Genomic DNA, 24,445 nt, shown 5'->3' on the forward strand with positions numbered 1-24,445 from the left:
GAAAGCAGCTGCAGCTTTTTAAGCCGCTGAGTTCCACAGGGAGAGGGGAGGAACTCCAGGCAAGGAGGCTCCAGAAACATCCCCCAAACCCGGCCTTCCAGCGGCTTTGCACTCACCCGAGCTGCTCCTCGGGCTCCTCAGAGCTCAGAGCTTCCGAGGAGCCCAGGATTCCGTGGCTCCACTCCTTGCTGAGGGCCTGGCTGGGTATCCCCAGGGAAGGGGACCCCGCATCCCCCGCGTCGCTCCCGCTGCCGTCCCGCGGCTCCCGTCCCGCTGCCAGCTCTGCCTCTACAGCGTCCTCCAGCCCCGGGCTGTCCTCAGGGCCACTCTCAGCGTCTGTCCCCGCTCCTTGCTCGCCCAGCCTTGAGCTCGGAGCTGCCGCTGTCGTTTCCAGCTGCCGGTGGCCCCCGCTCTCCCCCTCCGCTCCTCCCGGGGGCTGAGCATCCTCCCGGGGCCCGGCTGGCTCCTTGGAAGGCTCCGCAGGCTGGAGCTGCTCCTGCTCGGCCCGGGGGCTGCAGCCCGGCTGGGAGCCCGAGGAATGCGGCTCCTGGCAGCTTCCAGCAGAGGCTGGGATGTGGCTCTTCTCGCTCATATTCCGCTGGCTCCCGCCCCGCGCTCAGCTCAGCCTCGCTCCTACCTACAAATGGAAAAGGCACCGCGTCACCAGGAAAGCACCGCGTCACCGCCCCCCAGGAAAGCCACGGATTCCAGCTGGGAAGGGCAGCCCGAGGAAATCCTCCTCAAACCTCTGGACCCCACCCTCCGTCTAAAAGGAAGGAGGGACCGTCCTAGGGGTGATGCTTTTGCAAAGCCTGGGGCTCCTTTACCCATCTGGAGAGGAGAATCCTGAGCACCTGCCTGCTCCTGCTCCTCTCACAACCCCAAACAGCCCCAGAGTGCTGCAGGGATCCTGTAGCACCCGGGCTGTTGGTGTCCCAGCTGTCCAAGCAGCTGCCTGGGGCTGTTGGACAGGAATGTGGCATGTGCTGGCTACCAGGGTACCATTCCCAAGTACTCCCTGCCTGCCAGAAAATAAGACAAAGAGGGAAAATGGGTGTGACTTCTTTTTTTTTTTTTTTCTCTCTTTTTAAATGCTTCTAAGCATCCATGATGTGCCAACCTGTGGGATTCTTCCTGCTGACTTTTCATTCCTGCAGAGCTGCTTGCCTGCCAGAGTTACACTTCCCTTCCTCCCAGCACACGAGCTCTGCTGAAGGGTGTCAGAAGTTGCCAGCTCAACCTCTGGCACAAGTCTCCTTATTGGATGTCCCCTGAGATGCTCTCTCAGCAGGATAAAGGGAGGACACCGTGCTGCACCAAACTAGAAAAGTGGTTTTTTTGATAAAAAAGATGCCCTTTTGGTGAACGGTGCCCCACTGGTGCCAAGTCTGAGAGTCTCAAACACCCCCTGGGCTGGGCAAACTTTTCTGACTGTAACCCCTGCAGCTGCAGCCAAAGGAACCTGGTGCCACCAGAAATGGTCTCTGGCAGTAGGAGCTTTTTATGGGGCTCAGACAGAGGCCTGCTAACACCTGATTTTGTTTTAAAGCAATATTGGTCTTCACCTCCACAGGAAGCCCAGCTAATGAATTGCAGCAGGCAGATGGGATCCCTGAGTTCTCCCTCTAATTCTGTTCCTACCTCACAACTCAAGTGGGAGGTTTAGGTTGGACATTAGGAAGAATTTCTTTAGGGAAAGGGTGCTCAGCCATTGGAATGGGCTGCCCAGGGAAGGGGTGGATTCTCCATCCCTGGAGATATTTCAAAAGAGCCTGGATGTGGCACTCAGTGCCATGGGCTGGGAACCACGGGGGGAGTGGATCAAGGGTTGGACTTGATGAGCTCTGAGGTCCCTTCCAACCCAGCCCATTCTATGATTCTATGATTTAAAATCCCTGCCTTGAGTTCTCCCTCTGGAAAGCAGGGTTAGGGTTACAGAGGTTGCATCACCTCTGAGAAGCTGTGAGGGTGCCCAGATGCCAGCAATGGGCTGTGGATCCTCTGACTTGCTGAGCTGCAGCTCTTGTTAGCTGTAAAAAATCATTTGTTTGCCTAATGCAAGGTGCCTCCCAACCCAAACAAATCATTCTATGAATCTGGGTAAGAAGAGGTGCTGGGCTGCATCTGTCTCTGCTCTTACAACCCCTCCAGCTGGTGGAGGTCCTGGAGGTGCCTCTGCTGCTGACTCCTCTGCACTTGGGCAAGGAGCAAAGAGGAGGTGAGACTGGATCCCAAACATCCCTCTATGGCCTGGGCACAGGAAGATCCACCCAGGAAAATGCTGACCCTCTGGCTGAGCAGGACAGATCCTGAGGGGATCCCCAATCCTGGGCTGACCTTGCTCTGCTCCCACAGCCCAGACTCAGGATCTTGGACTCAGGATCTGGCTCCCTCTCTGTATCCTGCTCCCCACAGCTGGGACACACAGGGAGCTGGGAAGTTCAGAGCCCCACACAGGACAGGTCTGGGGGATCAAACACTGCCTGAGGGTTGCACATCCCACAATCATGAGATGGGGCAGGTCCCACCTCGAGGCAATGCTGGGGGGGGGGGTGGATTTTACCTCTTCTCCAGGTGCATCCGTGTGCATCCCCTGCTGTCACAGGGCCCTCAGCATCCCTGCTCCAACCACTCCAGGCACTGCCAGGCACTTCCAGCAGCTGCACGATGCCTGCCTGTAACACAGGGACCAGAAAAACTCACAGCCTGGCCTGAGAGGAGAACCCCACTGATCTCCTGCCACTCTGATCTTGTTTCTAGACCCACCCCCTGTCCCCTTGCTTTGGTCTTTCCCCTGCACCCTCTGGTCCTCTCTGGTTTCCAGCCATGGCAGTGCAAAAGCTGAGTGGAGGAGTAATGCTTAGAAACGTTTTCTGACTTCTTGCTTAATGAAGTCCTCCCTGACCCCCACCAGAGCAAAGGGACAATGTGGTTGCAAGCTGCAGGAGAAACTGGAGAAACTGGAGAAACTGGGCAATGAGCCCACTGAATGCCCAGTTTCATCAGCCAGAGACACGTGTGCTGCAGATGGATCCCAACAGGTCCTCCCCAGCCCCCCCAGCAAACCAAGAGCCAGGTTAAGAGGCCTTTGGGGGAACTGTAACAAGTCTGAACTATCAAAATCCTCGAGGTGGGAAGATTTCCCTTGGAGCTCCTATTGCAGGATGCAGGGTGGCCTCACGGGAGCAGAGATGCCTCTCCAGCAAGTGCCTCTGCTCCAGGCTGGGGAGAAGCTCTGGTGACCACAGCTGGTGTGTCAGATGCAGACAGCTCTCTGGAGTTAAAGGAGACCCAGACACTGTGAGATGTCTGCCCCAGGCTGGGAAAAGCCCTCAGAGGAGATCAGAAGCAGTTTTCTGGGTCAAGTCCCCAGGGAGGGATCTGTTGCCCCCTTCTCCTGGGCTTGCCTCTCTCTCAGCCAGCCTGCCTTTCCCTTCCAAGAGAAATTCCAGCCTGGGACACCACACCATCAGCTTTCTGTGGCCCAGCATCTCACCTGCAGGAGATGAGCCCTCCCATGGGAGGTCAAAACAAACCTCTGGGACAGTCCTCAGGTTCACACATAGGGGCAAAGTCTCCTCTTGCTTGTTCTTCTGCCATCCCATACAAAGAGAAAAGATCTGCAAATCCCTTTTCCAATAAATCCAGCACAGAAAATCCCTCCCAGGCATTTAGCCCTCTCATGCACAGACACCAGGGCTAAGCCAATGCAACATCTACAAAGAATTTACCTGCAAAGTTACTCAGACCCTCCTGAGCACGACCACACTGTAATCTCAAGTAATAAAGAAAACCTAATTTAGGCCAAATTTTGGCTTTCCCATAGTGAAGGCATCCACACAGACATGCAACATGGAGCCAACACCCAAATCTTTGGAGGAACCTTTCCAGCAAAGCTTTGCTGGCCTCTTAACACGAGATGAATAATGGGACTTACTGAGTCCAATTTTTCAACCCAGCCAAAGAGTTTGGGCTGAAATTCCCCACCTCCCTGCCATCCGTCCAGAAACTGCAGTAGGAATCCAGACATGTCCCAAGCTGAATTCCAATCAAATAGCTAAGGTTTGGCACAGCCATATGCAACCAGAAAACTGGGAACTAAATGCAGTTAGGAGACAGGCCTGAGTAAGAAAAGTTGGCAAGTCTTTGTAAGTTTGATGTCCCATCCATCCCTCCTAGTTGTAATCAACTTGGATTATTTTAAAAATTCACATTTCTGTTATTATGTATAATATATATCATATATATATATGATATATATATATTATTATGTATAATATATACTGCATTGTGCCTACTCTGTTTTACCCTCTGTGAAGCTTTTCTGGGACTTTTATGGTCTGGCAGAAGGGCTGAGGAGTCAATAACCAAACTCAGCTCTCTGGCCTGGGTTATCCCTGGAGAAATGGGACTGGGAAACCCTGGGAGGATGCAGGCACTGCCTATTGCTGAGCCAGGAAGACCATCAGCTCCCAGGCTGCTGCTCTGAGCAGAGTCAGGAAGAAAAACCCAGGTCTCCTGACCCCTCTGAGATGTTTGGCTCCATGTACCTGAGCTCTGCAGGGAAACCAGGAGCATTTCAACCCAAAAAGTCAGGAGCCTGGCACTGGGTCCCAGAGCAGCTGCAGAGGGGTTCTTCTTGTTTAGAGCCCCAGGAGAGCCACACATGGTCCTCTGTGTCCTGCCAACTTCCCAGCTGCCTGGGGAGGACACATGGGCCATGGGAAGGGACATGGGGTGTGACACCACGACTGGGACTCACAAGAAGGCAACCAGGGTTGGAGCAGCAGGTTGCAAGAGTCCCCATCTGCCTCCAGCCCAGCAGAGAGGAGGCTGAGGCAGACCACAGCCTGGTATTCTCTGTGCCCTTCCTTTTTTCATTTTGTTTCTGCTTTGTGAATGTTCTCCAGCACAGGTAAGGGCTGGAGGTGAGAGCTGGGTTCCCAGAACTGAGGATTCACAGGACTTTTGGAGTCCTGCCCTTTCTGCAGCCACCCAACCAGGGGACTCCCCTGGCTCCTGTGGGTGGGGGGGACATCCCACTGCATCTCCAGCAAATGTAACACCTCACACACACACAGAGATAATGGAACAGACACAAAAATCTAACATGACAACAAAGAGTCTGGGAAGAAAGGGAACGGACCTGGAATGTGTGCTGGCTGAGACTGAGGGCAGAGCTGGGAACTGGGACCCTGCAGTTATTGAGCTGCAGTTCCATGAGTTGTCCCACATAAGCAGAAGAACCCAGATTCCTGCTGGGAAGAGGCTGTTACTGCTGTAGGAAAGACCAAGGGGAGTCAAAGCATCCATCATAGAATCATAGAATCATAGAATCCTAGGGGTTGGAAGGGACCTCGAAAGATCATCTAGTCCAACCCCCCTGCCAGAGCAGGGCCCCCTAGAGTACATCCCCTAGGAACGTGTCCAGGTGGGTTTTGAATGTCTCCAGTGAAGGAGACTCCACAACCCCCCTGGGCAGCCTGTTCCAGGGCTCCGTCACCCTTACAGTAAAAAAATTCTTTCTGATATTCAACTTGAACCTCCTATGCTCCAATTTACACCCATTACCCCTTGTCCTATCACTGGTCACCACTGAGAAAAGCCTAACTCCATCTCCCTGACACTCACCCCTTACATATTTGAAAACATTGATGAGGTCACCCCTCAGTCTCCTTTTCTCCAAACTAAAGAGACCCAGCTCCCTCAGCCTTTCCTCATAAGGGAGATGTTCCACTCCCTTAATCATCAGTGCTGGGCTTTGGTGTTTCCAGAGCAGGATGGGAGACTGAGGATCCCATCCCTGTGCCCCTCTGCTGCTCTCCCTCCTTGCCAGACCCAGGGAAGCCAAATGCAACAAGCTCCACTCCCCAGAATCCTCCCAAAATCAGCCCACGTGCCCAGTGCCATGGGATGGAATGCAGGACAGCCACCACCTCCCCTCCTCAGCCCTCCTCTGCCCCTGCTACCCTGCATGGTCCCCAGACAAGGAGGAGATGGGGCAGGGCTGGTTGGGGGAGGAAGAAGAGCAGAAATGGAAAAAACTGGGTTGCTGGCTGGGTTTGCAGTGGGGCCAGCAGGACCAGGTCCTGAAGAGCCCGGGCAGAGAGGCAGCAAAGTTTGCCCTGATTGTCTGAGGGGCTGGAAACCACACAGCAGTTCTTTCAGGGACTGGCTCTGGAAGTCTCCCAGCTTTTGTTGAAGCTGAATGGCTGGTGGGAAATGATTTATTTTTAATTTTCTTCCCCGCATTAGGAACTGGAAAAGCTCCCACTTTGGTTTTGTGTAACCGCTTGGCTGCTGCCACACAGGAAGGTTGGGAGAAGAATTCTGCTGCTTAGTGGAGCATGAGCTGCTCAGGCTGCTTCATCTGCAGTCTTCCTTTGCCTGGCTGCTCTGCATCCCATCCCCTTGGGCTCAGAGGAGATGGGGCAGCAGCTCTTTCAGCCCCTGGCATGGTGGGGATGTCCAGGGGGTGAGCAGAGGGATGCCATGGATGCTCTGCTGTGCTTCCTGTGGTGCTGGAGGTGAAAGTGAGCAGATCCTGTGCTCATCTGACAAGCTCAGCTCAGGAAGAGAGCAGGGGTGTCAGGAAGGAGAAGGGATGGCACAGCAAGCTGCCCTACCCTGGGATACTCTGGGTGTAGAGCCCAGGGCAAGGAGGGTGCTGGGACCTTGCATCTGCTTCTTGTGCAGCCTGAAATTCTGGAAGATGCAGGGCAGAGCAGCACTGATCCTCTGGGTCTTTTAACAAAGCTGTAAAAGGCTTCCCCCAGAACATCACCATGCTTCAGCAAGACCTAAGGTGATGGCAGTGACAGGGAGGGGTGTGGGGAGGTCCTGGTGCTCCCAGGGATGAGTTCTCAGGAGTGAGCTCCAAGCAGGATCGGGGGGGACACAGCAGCAGCTTGGCCACTGGTGCATGGAGGAGAAGGCTGTCCTGAAAGGAAAGACAGAAGATGTCTGTGCTGCCACTCAGGTGGCACTTTGGTCTCTGCATTTTGCTCCATGGACTCCTGGAAGCCCCTGTAATCCCATGGCCAGCTCCCTTTTGTAAACCTCTTCTCCTTGGAGGTCCAACACCAATACCTTGGAGGTCCAAACACGATGCCCAGATGTGCCCTCACTGCTGCACAGAGGGGAGCACCCTCTTGCCTAAGTCACTGGCTGTGTCCTTGCTGGGACAGCCCCAAATGCACCTGACCTGCCCTGTACCCTGCTGACATGGGGAGGAGATGCTGCAGCAGATGCTCCTCAGCCCACACCATCACCTGAGGTTATTCCAGCCCAGGCTCAGGTGCTGCAGGCAAAACCTGGGGAGCAGCTTCTCCAACCTGAGAAAATCCCAAGGGATTGGATGTGCTCTGTGCAATGTGCAGACAGCACAGATATACCCAGAGAGGAGCACATCAGGGCCTCCAGCCTTTGGGTGTCCCTCAGTCCACTCAGCCAGGCCAGAAACCCTCTTTTGAAGTTATTTTCTTCACCATGAAATGCAGCCCCTGTGATCCAGGACCCTTTTCCAGGCCGTTGCAAAGCACCCATACATTTTCTCAAGGTGTTGCTTTCTGCAAGACACCTTCCATCCTTTTTTTGCAGGAGCTAAAAGCAATTTTAGGTGTCAGCTCTCAGGGGAGGCAGAGCTCTGCAGCAGCCTCCAGAGAGATGTGACAGGCAGATGTTTCCTGCTTGGCCCTTTCTTTGGCACAAACCCTGACAGGCAGCCATACAACCACAACCACCACCACCAGCTCCCAGCTGGGGCTCCTCCTTGCCCTCCAGCCACCCCCCTGCTTCCTGCTCCCCTTGGAGAGAGAAAAAACCAACCAGCCCAACTTGCTGACCACCTGGATTGAGTTTTAGAAGAGTTGAAAAATTACCCTTGCTCACTCTGGTTGGACAAAACCCTGGAGATCCTTGGCCACCTCCAGTAAGAGGCTCTGGTGTGATAAACCATGTGATAAACCATGTCCCACCTGTGCTCTGAGCTCCAGAGCCCTCTGAGCAGGAACAGAACACACCTGGTGGATATTTTGTTCTGGGCACCCCTCATGTGGCTGCTGAAGGGGAAAGGATCTGTTTTTTGAGACCAACTCACCACAGAATTTACAAAATGCAGGTGTCAGACGTGACCCCGTGCAGAGGGGGGGTGCACAGTCAGGTTTCTTTGAGGAGGGAAAGCCAAAGGGAGATGGGGAGATCAATCACAGCTGTGGCTCTTTGGTTTGAATCACATCACCCCTTCTTGTGTCTCTGCTCTGACCTCTGCCCTTCCAACACAGCTGAAAAGCAAAACTTTTTTACCTTTCTCACTGTCAAAATCCTCATTTATTTTTCCACGGGCTAGAGGCTTCTTTTGATAGGGTTTTGAAGACTTGAGTCATATCACCTCCCAGCCTCTCCTCTCCAGCCCCTGCCTTCTTAGCCTCTTCTTCTCCAGCTTTTCCTCTGCCCTGAGCATTCTGACTGCTTTTCTCTGGATTTTCTTTAACTCCATCACTTCCATTACTCTGTTACACCCTGGAGAAGAGGAAAGCAGCACTGCACAGTGAACTCAAGGTGTGGGCACATAAAAAAACTTACACAGCACCAAACTAATGCCCCCTGCTCTCTCCATCTGTCCCTCCCTGGGGACACCAAGCTTCAGCTCCCCTCCAATCTCTCTGCTGCAGACCAGGGGCTCAGAACAGAGCTGGGCTGGGTTCTCAGCCAGATGTGGGCTCCAAGGCAGGATAAAAAGAAAAGTGGGCAGTGTGAGGGACACAGCACTTCCCTGCTCCCTTCCCTAACCACACAACCTTCAACTTCACTCCGTAAATCCCTTCCCTGTCCTCCCAGCACCTGCTGGACCACCAGAACGGGTCCCCCAACACCCAGTGGAGTGACATTACCCATCCTGTGTAACAACAAAGAGTTCATGTCTGCCCACGTCCCACCCAGAGTCCCAGTTTAAGTGGGGATGTTTCTTCTTCCCGTGACCATGAGCCCGTGGAGATGTCCCTTCCTCTGGAGATCCAGATGGGATCCATCTGCCTGAGGTGAGAGGGATCCTGGCAGTTTTAGTTGCAGTCTCAGAGGTGATTTGGGAAATCCCTGCACAGCCTCTCTGAGACAGGGCAAACCACTCAGCTTTGGGGTTGCCTTGCTGCTGGAAACCTGGTGGAAGTGCAGTGGGGTGAGAAATGTGCTCCAGAAAGGGAGGGACTGGACATCCCCCACAGGGATCAGGGCTGTGCCCTCTCTGCTCACACCCACACCCCCAAGTCTTGGTGCTCTGGGAGGGATTTGGAGTGGGCAAGGGCCAGAAAGTGCTATGGAAACCCCAGACCAGGCTTTGGAGAGCCACCAGGACCAGCCTGCCTGTGCCAGAGCCAGAGAGTCTCCTGGCAGGGTGCTACTTCATGCCAGCACCCATTTGGGCTAAAAAAAACCATGGTTCAACAAGGAAATCTGAGCTGCTGATAGTGCTGCTTCATGCAGCCCCTGGGTGCTCACTGCTCATGGGGTTCCCATCCATCACTCACCATTTAAACTGCAGGTCCTGGTGGCTTTCCAATGTAGATAAAACAAAACCCACAGTCTAAAATAAACCAGCTACATGCTAAAAAAATGCCCGTGGATAATCAGAAGTCACTCTGCATGGAACAGACTTTTCCTTGAAGCTAAATCCTACAGCTCCTTATTGTGAATTTTTATTTGAGGCCCCAGAGCAATTAGAACACATTCGGCTCCAAAAGACTCTTGCAAAACTTCATCTTGGGGAAAAAATGGCAGGTTTTTTGCTTATAGAAGACAATAAAACTGAGACTTAAAGATTTTAAGAGCTTTCCTGATTGCATTCTTTTGCAGTTACTCAAAGGGGGGAAATAAAACCAGGTACTTAGCATTTTTCATGTATTCCTCTCCTTCCAGTGGTACCTTGGCTACTGAGCCTTCCTCTGGCCCTGTGTAAGCATCCTGCAAACCTGACTGTTCTTTTCACAGAGGAAACAGTGACAACCTGGAGGTGAAAGCCTGGACTGCACCATCACTTGTTGGGTGGAAGGAATTGCTGAAGCTTCCACCAAAAATATGGATCAGGGAGCTGTGTGTTCCCCGGGAGAAACGTGAGCTTGAGAGGGAAGGTGCAGGAGACTGATGGACATGGAACTTCAGGTCCATCCCTCTCTTCTAGACAGTATGTTGTAATCCTCCTGAAATAGGCTCCTTTAAAAGCCCATCCAGAGCCACAGGAAGGCAGAAGTCCCACCAGTGACACAGCAGACACTGGGGTTTGTCTGCCCCTTAGATCCCTGATCCTGCATGTCCAAGCCTTGGACTCCTTGGAGGGCTCCCTGCAGCTTCCCCACCAAGGCACCCATGGCCAGGTAGCACAAACCCTGACTCTGAAGATGCTCATGCCCAGAATGAGGAGAGGCTGAGGGAGCTGGGGGTGTTGAGGCTGGAGAAGAGGAGGCTCAGGGGAGACCTCATCACTCTCTCCAACTCCCTGAAAGGAGGTTGGAGCCAGGGGGGGGTTGGGCTCTTTTCCCAGGCAACTCTCAGCAAGACAAGAGGGCACAAGAGGTCTCAAGTTGTGCCAGGGGAGGTTTAGGTTGGACATTAGAAAGAATTTCTTTAGGGAGAGGGTGATCAGCCATTGGAATGGGCTGCCCAGGGAAGGGGTGGATTCTCCATCCCTGGAGATATTTCAAAAGAGCCTGGATGTGGCACTCAGTGCCATGGGCTGGGAACCACGGGGGGAGTGGAGCAAGGGTTGGACTTGATGAGCTCTGAGGTCCCTTCCAACCCAGCCAGTTCTATGATTCTGTGATAAGACCAGAAAGACTGCTGGAGGAGGTCAAGAGATTTTCCATATGGAACTGAGCCCTCCAGCTGACTCCAGGCAGCAAAGCCTCAGATGGGATCCACTCGTGCCCACTTTGGACATCAAACAGGTGAAGAACTTTAACATCAGTGGGAATTTTTTTACTGGTATCCCTGTGAAGGAAAGGGAGAACATATTCCCTCAGGCCTCTCTCCTCAATCAGACTGAGATGTATTTCCCTGGAGATTTCCTGGCAGGGCTGGAACTTCCCTACAAAACATGGGGTTTCCACTGAAGTTATCAGATCTGCTTGGGCATAAAGCTCTTTGCCCAGAGGACCTGCAAGGAATGGCCTGAGAAAATAAGATCTGATAGGAAGGGATTTTCATCTGTCATCAGGAAAAAGCCAGATATTTGGGAAGAAAACTGGAGTCAGGGAACAAACAGGACAGTGCCCTAGGAAAATCATCTCCTCTCAGACCAAGCATCAGCCTTTTTCCTGGTGAATCCTCAACCTCTGAGTTCCCCAGTTCTGCAGTTCACCATTTTCTCTTTGCTTTAGACCAAAAACTTCCTTTCAAAACTGCAGGAAACATTCCTACAAAGGAAGAGAGGGTTAAGTAAATCCTCCTGCTCCAAAGGAACACAAATGATCCCTGGACTTCTGTTGGCTTGGAATCATGCTGGCAAAGGTGTGCATTCTGCATGACCACCCTCTTCCCCACTATTTTTCCCTCAAGAAGAAAGCTCTGGGGCTCACCAACATTTTTGGTTGGTCCATCACCTGTCTAGCTCAGTCTCCAGGTGCAGAGAGTCAAGGAAATGACAGAAAAGGTCAGAAAAAGCAGGATTTCATTGCTCTGTTAGGATGTTGTAAGCTCTTGTTTTCTTTGCCATGGCAACAGGAGATGCTGGTCAGGACTTAACTATGCCAAAACTTGCTCAGCACATGGTGAAGCACTTTGGGGGGGGGTGGGTTTCATCTCACCCAAGTGGATCCTCCTCCAGCTGAGCTCAGCCCCAGGCCCTCTTCAGAGCCAGCAGAAAAGCTGCATTTGATCTCTAGAAGAAATCTGAGTTACAGTGAGCAAATTGCACTCTGGTGTTCACTGCCCAAACCTCCACAGCCTGGGAGAGCAGTCCCAGCTGCTGATGGTGACATTGCAGACACTTTTTTTTTAGAAAAGCAGCCCCCTGCCCAGCACTGCCCAGCACCCCTGGGCTGCAGACCCTTCCCCTGTGTTTCCCAGCCCAGAGAATGAGGGAGGAACACACTTCCCTGAAGCCTGAAAATTGTCTTTTTCCTTCCCACAGCCAGTTCAAAGCAGATCCAGACCATACTGCTGTGCTTCCAGGGAATTCAGAGAAAAATGAGGAGATTTTATGAGCACGTTTCTCCATTTTTGGATTCCTGCTGTCCTGAGGACCCTGACAGCCCCCAGGGGCATCACTTCCCAACACGACCCAAATGATTGGACTTGATCCCGAAGGTCTTTTCCGACCCAAAATGATACTGTGATTCTAAGAATGGTTCCCCAAAGTATGGATACCTTGAATGGCAGGAAATGTCAAAGCAGAGGTGCCTTGAAAAAATGAGCCTGCTGTAGCCATTTGGCAGCTGCTGTGCAGAGGATGGGTCTGCCCTGGATGGAGGTGCTGGACTCCAAGAGGAGTGTGATTTTCTCCCATGAAGGAGCAGAGCTCTATCAGGGATGCTTCTTTTCCATAAGAGCAAAAAGCACCTTTAGGCTGCTGTGATTGCATCAGGACAATGAATTGTTTAAATACCCCTTGGATCCAGAGGCTCTCCTGACCCCACAGTGTGCAAGACTCCCTGAACTACACCTTGTGCCCAGGCTACAGGAGAGTTGCCACCCCAGCCTCCTGTAGGTCACTTTATCTTTTTTAAATTAGAGTTCTCAGGGCTTTTCTCCTGCTCCTTAGAGCATCATCACATTTAGGCATCAGGAGGTGACTTTGGGAACTGGTGAATTACATGCTGGGCTGACTCTTCAGTGATGCACGGAGAGGCCAGAGGAGCCAGCCAGGAAGAAGGGTGTTGTAAAGATGAAATAAAGGTTCAGGAGATGACCACTGCTCATCCTGGTTCATTGGATGCCCCCGTGGCATGGTGAGAGGAGGAGCACAGAGCCTGGGAGCACACTGTGCAGCTGAGACTGGACAGCTGTGATTTTCATAGTGTGCAAAATGAACAGGACCACATCACCAGGGTGCACTCCTCACAGTTTGCTGTCAGGTGGAGAGCAGGGGGTTCCCCTCCATTCTGGTTGTGTTTACAAAACCCTTCTAGGCCATTAAAGCACAGGTTTCTGCTAGAGGTTGATGCCCTACACCTCCCAGGAGCTGCTGTGGGTTTGTGGCTGTGTTCTTACTCTCAGTCTGCTGGCAGCACCAGTAAAACCCCTGCATCTGAGGTGCTGCCCTCAGGCTGGGACTTTGCTGGGATGCTGCACATCCAATTCTCCTGAGTTTCACTTGGGGTTGCTCCTCTCTGCTCCTGCTCCCCAGGTAGCTCTGGTCCAACACTCCCAGCAGGTAACGCAGGGTCTCCTCTTGGTGATATCACAGTGGGAAATCCAAGATTCCTGAAGCCACACCTGAACACTCAACTTCCTACAGGCAAAAATGACTGGGAAGGAAGCTTGGAGAATGCCAGAGCTCAAAGGGACCAAAGGAGGCAGCTCCAAAAGTTTGGGACAACAATCTCTTGCTCTTTCAAGACAATCTCGTGGCTTGGGGGTGGGGAATAATTCCCATCCGAGGCACAGGAAGGTCAGGCTGTGCTGCAAAGGGTTTTATATAGTTTATAAAGGGTTAATAAATGATTAGCAGAGGCCTCCAGTGCCCTGTGGCCAGGCACTTCTGTGCCTTTCAGAACCCCTGCCTGTAACACAGGAGCTGAGTATTTCAACTGCTCATTACCTGCCTTAATCCTTTCCAAACAGCTTTTAATTAGATGGAGCCTAAACCTGAGCCTGGGCTGGCAGGCAAGTGGGATGCTTTTCTGCTTCTGGGAGCTTTCCTCCACTGCTGGGCTCAAGACATCCCAGATGGGAGCTGCTGAGAGCCCCAGCTCCTGCCAGGGGTGATGGGGACCAGGAGGCTGATGAGGCTGAGGGAGGAAGGAGGGGCAGAAGGGCTGGGAGAGAGGTGGATTCATTTCTCAGGACTGGAAGGGGCAGAGTGGGAGGTGCCCAGGACACAGAGGTGCTGAGGAAAGAGTCTTTCCATAGAAATGGCTCTTCTGGAGGTGACACCAGCCCCAGGGCCACCAGCACACACCTCAGCAGGGGCTCACGGCTGTGCTGGAGAGCAAAGGACACCAAAGACCAGCAGAGGAGAGACCTTCAGGCTTGGGACCTTCAGATCACACCAGGCCACCCCAGCACCCCAAATCCCAGGCAGGGTGTTGGCAGAGGGTCTCTCAGCCCAGAAGCCCCCAGCCCCCATCCCTGTTGAGGGCATCAGGCCAGCTGTGGCCCAGGGACACCCTGTTTGTCACCTGCCATGCCTGTGACCAGTTCCACTGCCTGGCTGTGACTGCCTGGAGTCCAGGGAACCTTTGGACCTCAGGGCAGAACCAGCCCAGGCTGTCCCTCCACCTGGCAAAGGCCAGGAGTCCCTGGACCAGCAGTGCCACAGCCCCATCCTGCTGGACCCTCGGAAGGATCCATCCAAGGATGCCCTAAGTGCTGCTGCAAATTGAGCCTCTCCACTGCTGGGAGGAAAAACACCCTGATGATTGTTTGCTGCCTCAGTTGCCCCACCTAAAGCTGCCTCCTGGGAGCTGATGAACACAGAGAGCTTTAATGCTGAGAGAATCTCAACAGACAGGAATAAACAACCTGGAATGGCCAAAGGATGGGCAGAGGATGGATGCCCTTTGCTCAGCAGCACACTCAGCTGCAGGCAAGCAGCTCCTGCTTCAGCAAGCTGAGGACTCTGGTGAGGGTTGGCTCCAACTGCTGCCCTTGCCTCATGTTGGTAACTTATAAGATAAAACCTAAATACTCATTAAAGAAGCACTTGGCAGAAACCCCATCCTCAATTACAAAAATAATTTCTTTTTTTTTTTTTTTTTTTTATGAGTCTGAAGCCTTTGGGGCCTCATAATCTAATTAAATAAAGCTTTCTCACTTTCCTCTTGCCTGCTCCCCTAGCTTCTGTTGTACCAGTAAAGACAAATACATATATTTTAATTTAGCAGAATCTCCCTGCACTGTGCATCCCCTTCTTGCCAGAAACCACCTCTGCTCCCCCAGCCCCTGTGTCCTGCTTGGTCAAGCTGTGTCCATAACCTGATTGCTTTTCTTCCTAGAAAGTGCTCAAAATCCTCAGGTCCCAGTCTGCCTCCATCCCCTTCTTTTTCCTGGGTGCCCAGTGCCCTCCTGAGGAGCAAACCTGGGAAAAAAACAGGTTTTTCCCCACCTGGGGGAAAAACTCTGGAGTGGGAGCCCCTCTGAGTGCAGATCTCATCCATCCCTCTGCCAGGGGATGCCATGGGGAAACAGTTCTGCTCCAGGACCCCAACTGGGAAAGGCTGTGGGAGAACTGGAGAAGATGTCAGCCCCTCCTGCTCCATGTGTCCAACTCATCCCCAAATGCTTTGGGGTGGAAGAGATCCCAGAGGTCACCCAATTCCAACCCCCCTTCCATGGCCAGGGACACCTCCCATTGGATAAAGCTGCTCCAAGCCCCATCCAACCTGGATTTCAACAATTCCAGGGATGGGGCAGCCACAGTTCTCTGGGCAGCCTGAGCCAGGGGTTCACTGCCCTGAGGGAAAAGCATTTTTTCATAATCTAACCCAAATCTCTACTCTGTCAGCTTGAAACCTTTCCCCCTTTTCCCAAGTCCCTCCCCAGCTTTCCTGCAGCCCCTCCAGGCACTGGAAGATGCTCTGAGGTCTCCCTGGAGCCTTCTCCAGGCTGAGCACCCCCAATCCTCCTCTGGCTCAGGGCAGAGCTGCTCCAGCCCTCGGATCTTTCCCAGAACTGGGTGAAATTTTTTGGAAAAATTGTTCATTGGCCGAAAAGTGCAATTACAGGTCAGGGAAATCTTACCCAGATTTGGGATTTTGAAATGCATTTGTGCTTTCGTGCTGAAAGTACTGAGCAGCTGGGTTGAAAACAAATCCCAGTGTAAAAAAATAAAAATAAAAAAAGGGTCCCAAGAGCTGAGCTTTATTCTCTGACTTTGGAGCACGAAAACGAATCCAGAAAATAAAAACTGAAAAGAAAATTTTAAACCCTTTCACTTTGTTTGTTATTAGAGCATCTACAAGGTGTTTTTTTGGTGGGTTTTTTTTTTAGGGGATTTTTTAAAGAAAAAAAGATTTGGGTCAGATCCAGAAAATAAAGGAGAGGAGAAGCTGGAGGGGTGGCTGAGCTCCCATCTCTTTCTCTGGGTTTTGCAGGAGGGTTGGTGAGGCAGCAGCTCATCAGTCACCTGGGGCTGATGCACATTTTTGTGCTGGATGCTGATGAGAAGAGCTCAGAGGCCCAGGCTCCACCTCCCTAAAAAGGATTCATGAGGACCTGCAGGGTTTCTGTTCTGAGCAGGGATTTGCTTCTCCATCCCAGAGAGGCCACAGAGAGATGAGGAGCTCAGCTGCATCACCTGGCTGGGAGGCTGAGGCTGGGAAGTGAGCACAGAAGCCACCAACTCCACTTCATCCAGAGCCCTTGGAGTGCTTCTGTCCCCACCATGTCCCTGCCACACTCACAACAGGTTTAAAGCTGGAGGCTCCTGATGAGGAGAGCAGGAGACACAAACCCAGTGGATTAGGACTTTGCCACAGTGGAGGCTTTGGGAGATAATCCTGGGAACCCCATGGTGTAAAGGAAGGCAGAAAACGCTGGGATGAATCCCATGCCCATCCTGTTTGAAAGGGAATCTTTGTCCCTTCCCTGAGCCCTGGTGAGGTGTCCCAAGGCAGCTGGCAGTGACAGAGCAGCTCTCCCACATCCTCTTTTTTGGGAGCCATTCAGGATGCTCCAGAGAAGAAGAGGATTCAGGAGGAGATGATGGAAAGTGTTCCTGAGCTGGTTACCACAAAGATAACTCCCTGACCAGTTTGGATGGGATGCCTCCCATTTGGGAGACAGCCTCCAGGTATGGTCTCCTTTCCCAGTTCCCAGTGGGAAGAGGATTTTTTGCCCAGGACAAGGGGATCAGCTGTTCCTGCAGATCAACAGCCTTCCAGCAGAAAGGTTGAACCTGAGCCCCCTGCCAGCCCCAGCTCCTCCACCTCAGCTTCTTGTACCATGGAGGGAAGGATGTGGAGCAATGGGAAAGAGGAATAGGAACGAGGGGAGGACATGTAAGTAGTGAAGAGACAGACACAAACCATGTGTCTAGTGTCAGGATGAAGCCCAGGGCCCAGAAAAAGCATGGAGAGCACAAGAAGGGGCTCAGGCTCAGCTGCCCTGGCTCTGCTCAGGCTGCTGCAGCTCCCTGAGTTCTCTTGCCCTGCCTGGTGCAAGGAGCTGCTCCAGGAAGAGGAGATGTGTTGGCCTTAAAGAAGGAGTCATTGGTGTCCCCATCTGGGACTTGATCAGGACAAGATGCTGCCCAGGGTCAGGAAAGGCAGAGCCAGGGACCTCTCTGAGCATCCATTCCCCTCCCAGGGCTCCTGTAGGTGACAAAGGGACAGCAGTGAGGATGAAGGGTGAGGTGGTTCCTGTCCAAGTGCCTCTGCACTGTTGAGCCCAGCCTGCCAGCCACCTCCCCAAGCCATGAGGAAAAGAGGGAGAGACCCAGAACTGCTCCTCTCACCTATGATTCCTGCACCATAACTACCACAGGAAAGCATCCTGAGGCTCAGGTGTGGAAGGTTCCACTCCTTGGCACCCCTGGATGCACTGAGTGTCCCAGGAAGCCCATCCTGGCACATCCCTGGGAAAGACATTTTCCTGCTGCAGAGCTGAGGAGGATGTTTTCCTTCTTGCAGGGAGATGTTTCCACAGCAGAGACTTTATCAACCAGCAGCCCCGAGAGGCTGAGGCTGAGCAGAGGAGGCCTTTCCAGTTCCCTCTGGCAAAGAGGACCAGTTCCAGCTTTGGGCAGAACCCCTGACACCACCCAGGGCAACTCCACAGATGGAGAAAGTTCTCCAGACTTCCCAGGAGACTTTTCACTTCAGTCCTTTCCACGTGGTGGTTTGCCACATGCCTCGTGGCAGCTCCTGGCTTGGGCTGAAGCTTCTGGCAACAACAGCCTGGGGAATTTTCCTCTCTGGGAAAATCCGTGGAAGAAGGGGGAAAAAAAGGTGTCGGATGATGTCTCTTGTTGTTGGATGAAAAAAAGGTGTTGGATGCTGGTCTCCTGAGCACACCAAGCCTCAGTTGCCCCAAAGTGTAGCACAGCCCTGTCCTAGGGAGGACTGAAGAGTGATGATGTGCTGAGGCAGGGGGAAAACTCACTATTAATTCAGAACTACTTTTCTGCCAGCCTCATGAATCCAAGGGGATCTCCAAGGAAAACCACCCACTTCGACTCCACTTGTGTCTAAGTTTTAGGGGGAAAGAAGAGACAAAATGAGAACCATCCATTTTGTGAGTCAGCCATCTCTCCAACTTCCCCTCTGGGCTCAGCTGCCCACTTTTAGACTTTATCCATTGTTTGCTTGGACTTGGAGAAGGAAAATCACATTAAAGAAAATCCTAGCTGAATCACACACTTTGGAGCAGTTGCAAAGGACAATTTGACAAGGACACGGGGATTTAGCATATTTTTAATACAAAAAATATCTAATGATAATATGCCACACTCTTGGCTAAAAACATTATCTGCTGGCAAGAGGGAATTTAAGCCATAATTCTAGCTACTAGAATGCAGGCCTGGAACTCCATGCAAATATTTCCCTGATCCAACAACTACAAAGCTCTGTTTATCCTAGTAATTAATTCTCTCTTACGTTTAGTGGCACAATTAGAGAAGCACTGCCATCCTGATGGGCTTATTTCCACCCCTGCCTTTTACTTTATTTACATCCCCACAATAGGCTTGATCTCAGAGAAAAAAGGGTGAAATTGTATTTGTGGAGACAATGCCACAGGAATTCCCAAAGCTTTTTGTAGATGTAAAGTTAGGCTCCAAATTGCACGTTTATTATGCAAGCACATAATGAGCTGGGATTAAATATTGACTACAGCCAGGCTAACACCCAAAAATAATGAAGAGGAGCACAATAGTGTGATTTACTCCCAGCTGCTAGAGAAATACACATCTGTAACATACAAGATGCCCTGCCCACAGATCTACTCTTTGTATTCTAGCTAGCCTTAGGCAGAAAAAATTTCATTCTCATAAATTATGGATTTTCTTTCCCAACTGCCAACACATTCATATCACCAGTTGCAAAAGAAACAAATATATTAAGAAAAAAAAAAAAAAACAAAAAAAAAAAACAACAAACCCAAATGCCATTCCCCTGCCACAGAGATGAGCAGGTGACTGGCTCAAAGTTGAGGCAGGAAAATGGAAGCTAAAATCAGTGAATCCTTTCCCTTTTGTCCCCCCCTCAAGCTGGGGGAGCCAGCAGGGAGGTGTGAGCATGGCTGGGGGCTTTTTCCAAAAAGCTGTGTGCTCTGCAAACTCCCTGTCCTTCCCGTTCCTGCCTCCTCCCCGGACTCGTGGAAGGGATTCAGGTTGATGCAGACACTAATACAGCAATTACAATAATAACAGAGCTCAGAAAGGGGGCAACGCACACCCTACCCGGCAGCTCGACCTCTAAATCCTCTAATATGCTGCTGCCTCGTTCAAGATGAGAAGAAATTGTCACCTAGCAGAGACAAAAAGCCCCAGGAGGCAAGGCAGGATCTCACCCAGCACTGAAGCCCCACTCCAGTCCAGATGCAGTCAGCTCACTTCAGCTTCCCTGTACCATCTCCATGACAACCGTGTCATTTGGATGCAATAACCACAGCCGGATTGATCTTTAAATGTAGCTTTGTTATAAAACATAACACTGAACGTGTCAGGCTCGGGATGAAGGCGAGCAGCTCCCTACCAACGGGCACTGGGGTTTCAGAGCCCCCCCTTTTAATTTTTGGCTGCCAAGCAGCCCTCCTGTGTCACTGATTGCAGGGAGGAGTGGACTGGAAAATCAGGGAGAGCTGAGAGGGTTTGGTGTGTGCCTGTGTGCCCAGCAGGCTGTAACAGCACACCGAGAGCTGGAAATGTGTCAGTGTCTTGTCAGAGAAGGGGCAGCTTTCCACATGCACACACACCACACACCACACACACAGACACACACACACAGACAGACACACACACAGACACAGACACACAGACACACACAGATACACCACACACACAGACACAGAGACACACACTCACACACACAGACACACACACACAGAACACACACAACACACACAACACACACACAGACACACACACCACACACACACTCACACACAACACACACACAGACACAACACACACACACACTCTCACACACTCACACACAACACACACAACACACACAGACACACAACACATACACACACACTCACACACACACCACACACACAGACACACACACCACACACCACACACACACACCACACACCACACACACAGACACACACACCACACACACAGACACACACACCACACACACACACACTCACACACAGACACACACACAACACACACAGACACAACACACACACACTCAACACACACACTCAACACACACACTCACACACAACACACACAACACACACTCTCACACACTCACACACACACACAACACACACACACTCTCACACACACACACAACACACACACACTCTCACACACACACAACACACACACAGGGGACACCCACACTCCGGCAGCTGCCCCTGCAGCTGCTGCTGCACCAAATAACCCGAATCAGAACCAAAATTGCTACAACTACACACAACAGGATGGGGGGATCGATGCCTGCCAGACAATGAGAGGAGGGGAGCTCAGCTTTGCACTTACCCCAGCAACGAGCTCTTTATTTTTGGGTCCCTCCACAAACGCAGCTCCCTTTTCTCTTCAACAATCCACGCAAAAGAAGCTGCAGTCCCCCCGTGTGAGGAGTGGCCCCGAACCTCCCCCTCCCCACCTTCCTTCCACCTCCCCGTTATCCGCTTCCCTCTCCCTCTCTCTCGCTGCCGATGGTTCCACCTCCCAGCCTTCCCCCAAGGTGTCAAGAGGCTGCTGGGGATCTGGCAGGGTGGGAGGGACGGGGAGAGGGGGAGGAGGCAGGGAGGGATGCTGAATGGACTCGGGGAAAAAAAAGATGGAATAAAGCCCTCGCTCGCAAAGCCCCCAGAGGAGCCCAGGGCAGGAGCAGCCCCTGGCTGGGATGCTGCCCTCATCACTCGGGCTGTGCAGCACCTGCCAACCACACCCCACGCTCCCATTTGCACCTCCAGAGTGCTGGGGGTCTGCTTCCTGCCTGTCAGTCACCTCCCTTCTTGCTGAGAGCAGCTTGAAGTTTGGGGTTGAAATCCTGACAAAGGCAGGGATGCACTTCCACACCCAGATGTGCAGCCCTGGGGATGCCTCCAGGACCCACCCCTGCTGGGTGCAGAGCTCAGCACTGCAGGGCTGCCGGCTCCCTGCTCTGGGCACCCTGCCTCATCCCAGCCCACTGCATCCCATCCTATCCCACCCCATACCCAATGTGCTCTGCCTCCTGAGCTCAGTCCAGAACCATCCCCACCATCACTGGGACCCTCTCTGGCAAGGCTGACACCTCTCCAGCTCCACAGCCCTTGTGCCTGGAGGCAATGCCTCGCAGAGATGCTCACCCAGGCATCTGGCCCAGCAAGAGAGCTGGGGACATGGTGTGGGGGTCCCTTTGCCTGCTCTGGGGCCCCCCTGCCTCCTCGTGCTGCCCCAGTGCCCCAGGGAACAAGCTGCCCCTTGGCCATTTGGTGGTTGGAACCCCAGAGGGATTTCCAAGGGAGCAGAGGTGAGGTGGTGGGTGCTCTCCCCAAATTCAGGTTGCCCAGCTGAGCCCCAGTGATCCCTCAGCCTGAGCCAGCACCCAGCCACCAGGATCCTTCTCCTGGGATCACCCAGGTTGTGGTGGTGACCCAGGATGCTCACCCATCTGATGCCTGCTCCCCCTCAGCTTTGTGCCCCCCAGCAACACATCCATGCCCCATCCTCCCTCCTGACAGCTCCCAGGGGAGATGCAGAGAGCAGCCCCGGGATGGGGCTTGGTGTCTGATTCCAGGTGCATGTTCCTGATTCCCTGGAGAAAACCTCTTCCCAGATCTCCAGGCCTCTGGGAAAGCTTTTCCCAGCAGCTTCACCCCACTGGATCAGAGGGCAAATAGAATCCCAGAGCATGGCCAGACATCCAAGCAGGAACTGATGTCCTGGAGCAGCTCAGCAGAACACAGCCAGAGATTCTTCCAGGAGGGATCTCCCCATCCCAGCACACGGGGATGTTTGCCAGGGATAGCATGGGAAATGAAGCATGTAATGAGCCACCCTGCAGCCAGACCCACGAGTTATCCAACAAATGCAAGTGTGAATGAAGGTTACTGTGCTGGGAGACACAGGGAATGGGTCATGGACATGGCAGCTGGAAAAATCCAGGTGTGGGACCCTTAACCACCCTCAGGATTCTTCTGTCCAAGAGACAAAGATCATCCTATGCCACTACAAAATTCTCTCCTGCTCCTCCATCTGATCAGTTCCATTATCAGCTCAGGGTGCTTTAACAACAAAAAATATTTATTTTTTTTTCTAAAATAAAGCACAATCAATATTCATCAGTCTTTTGTACTCTTTGGGTCTGAAAGCAAGTAACAAAATCCAATTTCTGCACATCCACTCCTAGGAAGTGACATTTTGCAGCATGAGAAAATGAGGTTCTAGTTTCTAAGAATACTTCCACTAGCAGGGCTCCAAATAACTGGGTTATCAATCACTGCTTCTGGGAATGAGCAAATCAACAGCTGGGCTCAGGGAGAAACCTCCTCTCAGCCCTTTAGCAGAGGGAATCTCTTGTCCTTAGCATTTATGAGACACTCCTAAGAGGAACAGAACATGGATATTTTTCCTGGATTCCAGATAGCTCAGTGTTAAATGTCTTGTGTGTGTCACAATATTTTTTTTTTTTTTAATTAAGAGAACTCCTACACTACAGCAACCTGGGGCATGCCCAGGTGTGGAGGTGCAGGTGCCATTTGTCACCTGGGATCCCTGGGGAATGAGGAGCATCCTAGGGAAAGGCCACCTCCCTTCCACACTGCCACCAGGACACTCGAGCTCCAACCAAATCCCAGCACACATCTTGGAGCCTTCCAGGCATCAGGAATAAGCAGCATGGATCACACCACAGGCACAGAAGTGACCATGGAAACACTCCAGCTAGGCTGGTGGGTGACTCAAACACCTGGAAAAAAGATGGGAACTTGTGATCCTGACATTAATTGAGGTCACATTCTCCCACAGAATCCATGGATAAACCTGAGCTCCAAGGCTGCTTCCAGGCTGCTCTGCAGCCTCAGATCTGCTCCCCCTTCCAACCCAACCAATTCTGTGATTCTATGATTTACCCCACAGGGTCTGTTGACTTCACCTGACAACTAAAATCTGCCTTTAACTGCAGCTTAGTGCCAAAACTGGGAATTCTGCACCCCTGTTACAAGCAGCTTTCCAACCATGCCCTTCTCCTGTGGCACACGAGGACACCCCTGGGTGCTGCTCAGCCTTCTCCTTCGTTTTCCCTTTGAACATTTTCCAAGTCTTTCCATGCACCCAGGAACGATTTTGCTTCTGTGTCCTCCCACAGCTGTTTTTCTCAGGAAATCCCTTGGATTTCCCAGCTGGGATCCTCTGACTTGCAGTACAAATCATGCTGGGGGAAGCCTGAATTAGGAGAGAGCCCTCTGAGGAGCTTGCTGCAGGCTCTTTGGGGGTGATGGAGGTGGTTGTGGGGGGAAAGAAAGGGGGGTCAGCCCTTGAGAGCCTTTGGCTGCATTTCCCTTGACACTTCAAACTAGCTCTTTGCTCTGGATAAAAGATGCCATGAAAATTCTGGCCTGGAGCAGATTTTTGAGATGGCAAAGATGGGGTTCACATCAGGGGGAGCAGGAGGAGTGGGTGACAGGAATGATGCTTTCAAACTGATCAGCAGCAAAAGACCTCGTGCCCAAAGCTCCTCTCCAGGCAGAAGGGATGCTGCCAGGTTTGTCAGGATGGAAAGGTGGAAAGGGAATAGCAGGTTCCATGGGAAGTGCCCACCTCTGTGTGAGTGTGCAGCAGTCCTTGGGTGTGCCAGCAGCTGGGGACACCCTACAGAGCACAGGATGGGGCCACTGGGACACGACAGTGCCACCAGTCTGGGGATGGTGCTGGGGGAGATGCTGAGCTTCTCCAGGTTGGGAGCTGTGGGATGTTGTCTTTAACAGCCAGCAACTTGTCCTGGGAGCTCTGGGAAGCCTGGTTGAAATGTGACCTCCAGTACAGAAGCTGTTCATGATAATCAAGTAAAAAAACCTTCACTGCCCCTGTGCTCAGCTCTGGGGAGGCCACAGCTTGAGTCCTGTGTCCAGTTCTGGGCCCCTCAGCTCAGGAAGGAGATTGAGGTGCTGGAGCAGGTCCAGAGAA

General features: G+C 52.3%; 1 protein-coding gene across 3 annotated transcripts in view; it reads right to left on the minus strand.

The window, feature by feature from the left end:
• The window catches only part of PSD2 (pleckstrin and Sec7 domain containing 2), an 82,477-nt gene that overhangs the window by 41,170 nt on the left and 16,862 nt on the right, over positions 1–24,445 (minus strand). For 2 of the 3 annotated variants that reach the window (XM_071758860.1, XM_071758858.1), the window contains exons 1-3: positions 20,810–20,912; positions 2,564–2,675; positions 117–637 (exon numbers count right to left, since the gene is read on the minus strand). In XM_071758860.1, the coding sequence (XP_071614961.1) occupies positions 117–592 (476 nt within the window). In that variant the 5' untranslated portion in view covers positions 593–637; positions 2,564–2,675; positions 20,810–20,912. Of the gene's footprint in view, positions 1–116; positions 638–2,563; positions 2,676–20,809; positions 20,913–24,445 lie in introns of those variants that run through there. The other variant, XM_071758859.1, reaches the window with a different exon arrangement.

This window comes from Heliangelus exortis, chromosome 15 (assembly GCF_036169615.1).
Source record: "Heliangelus exortis chromosome 15, bHelExo1.hap1, whole genome shotgun sequence".
NCBI lineage: Eukaryota > Metazoa > Chordata > Aves > Apodiformes > Trochilidae > Heliangelus > Heliangelus exortis.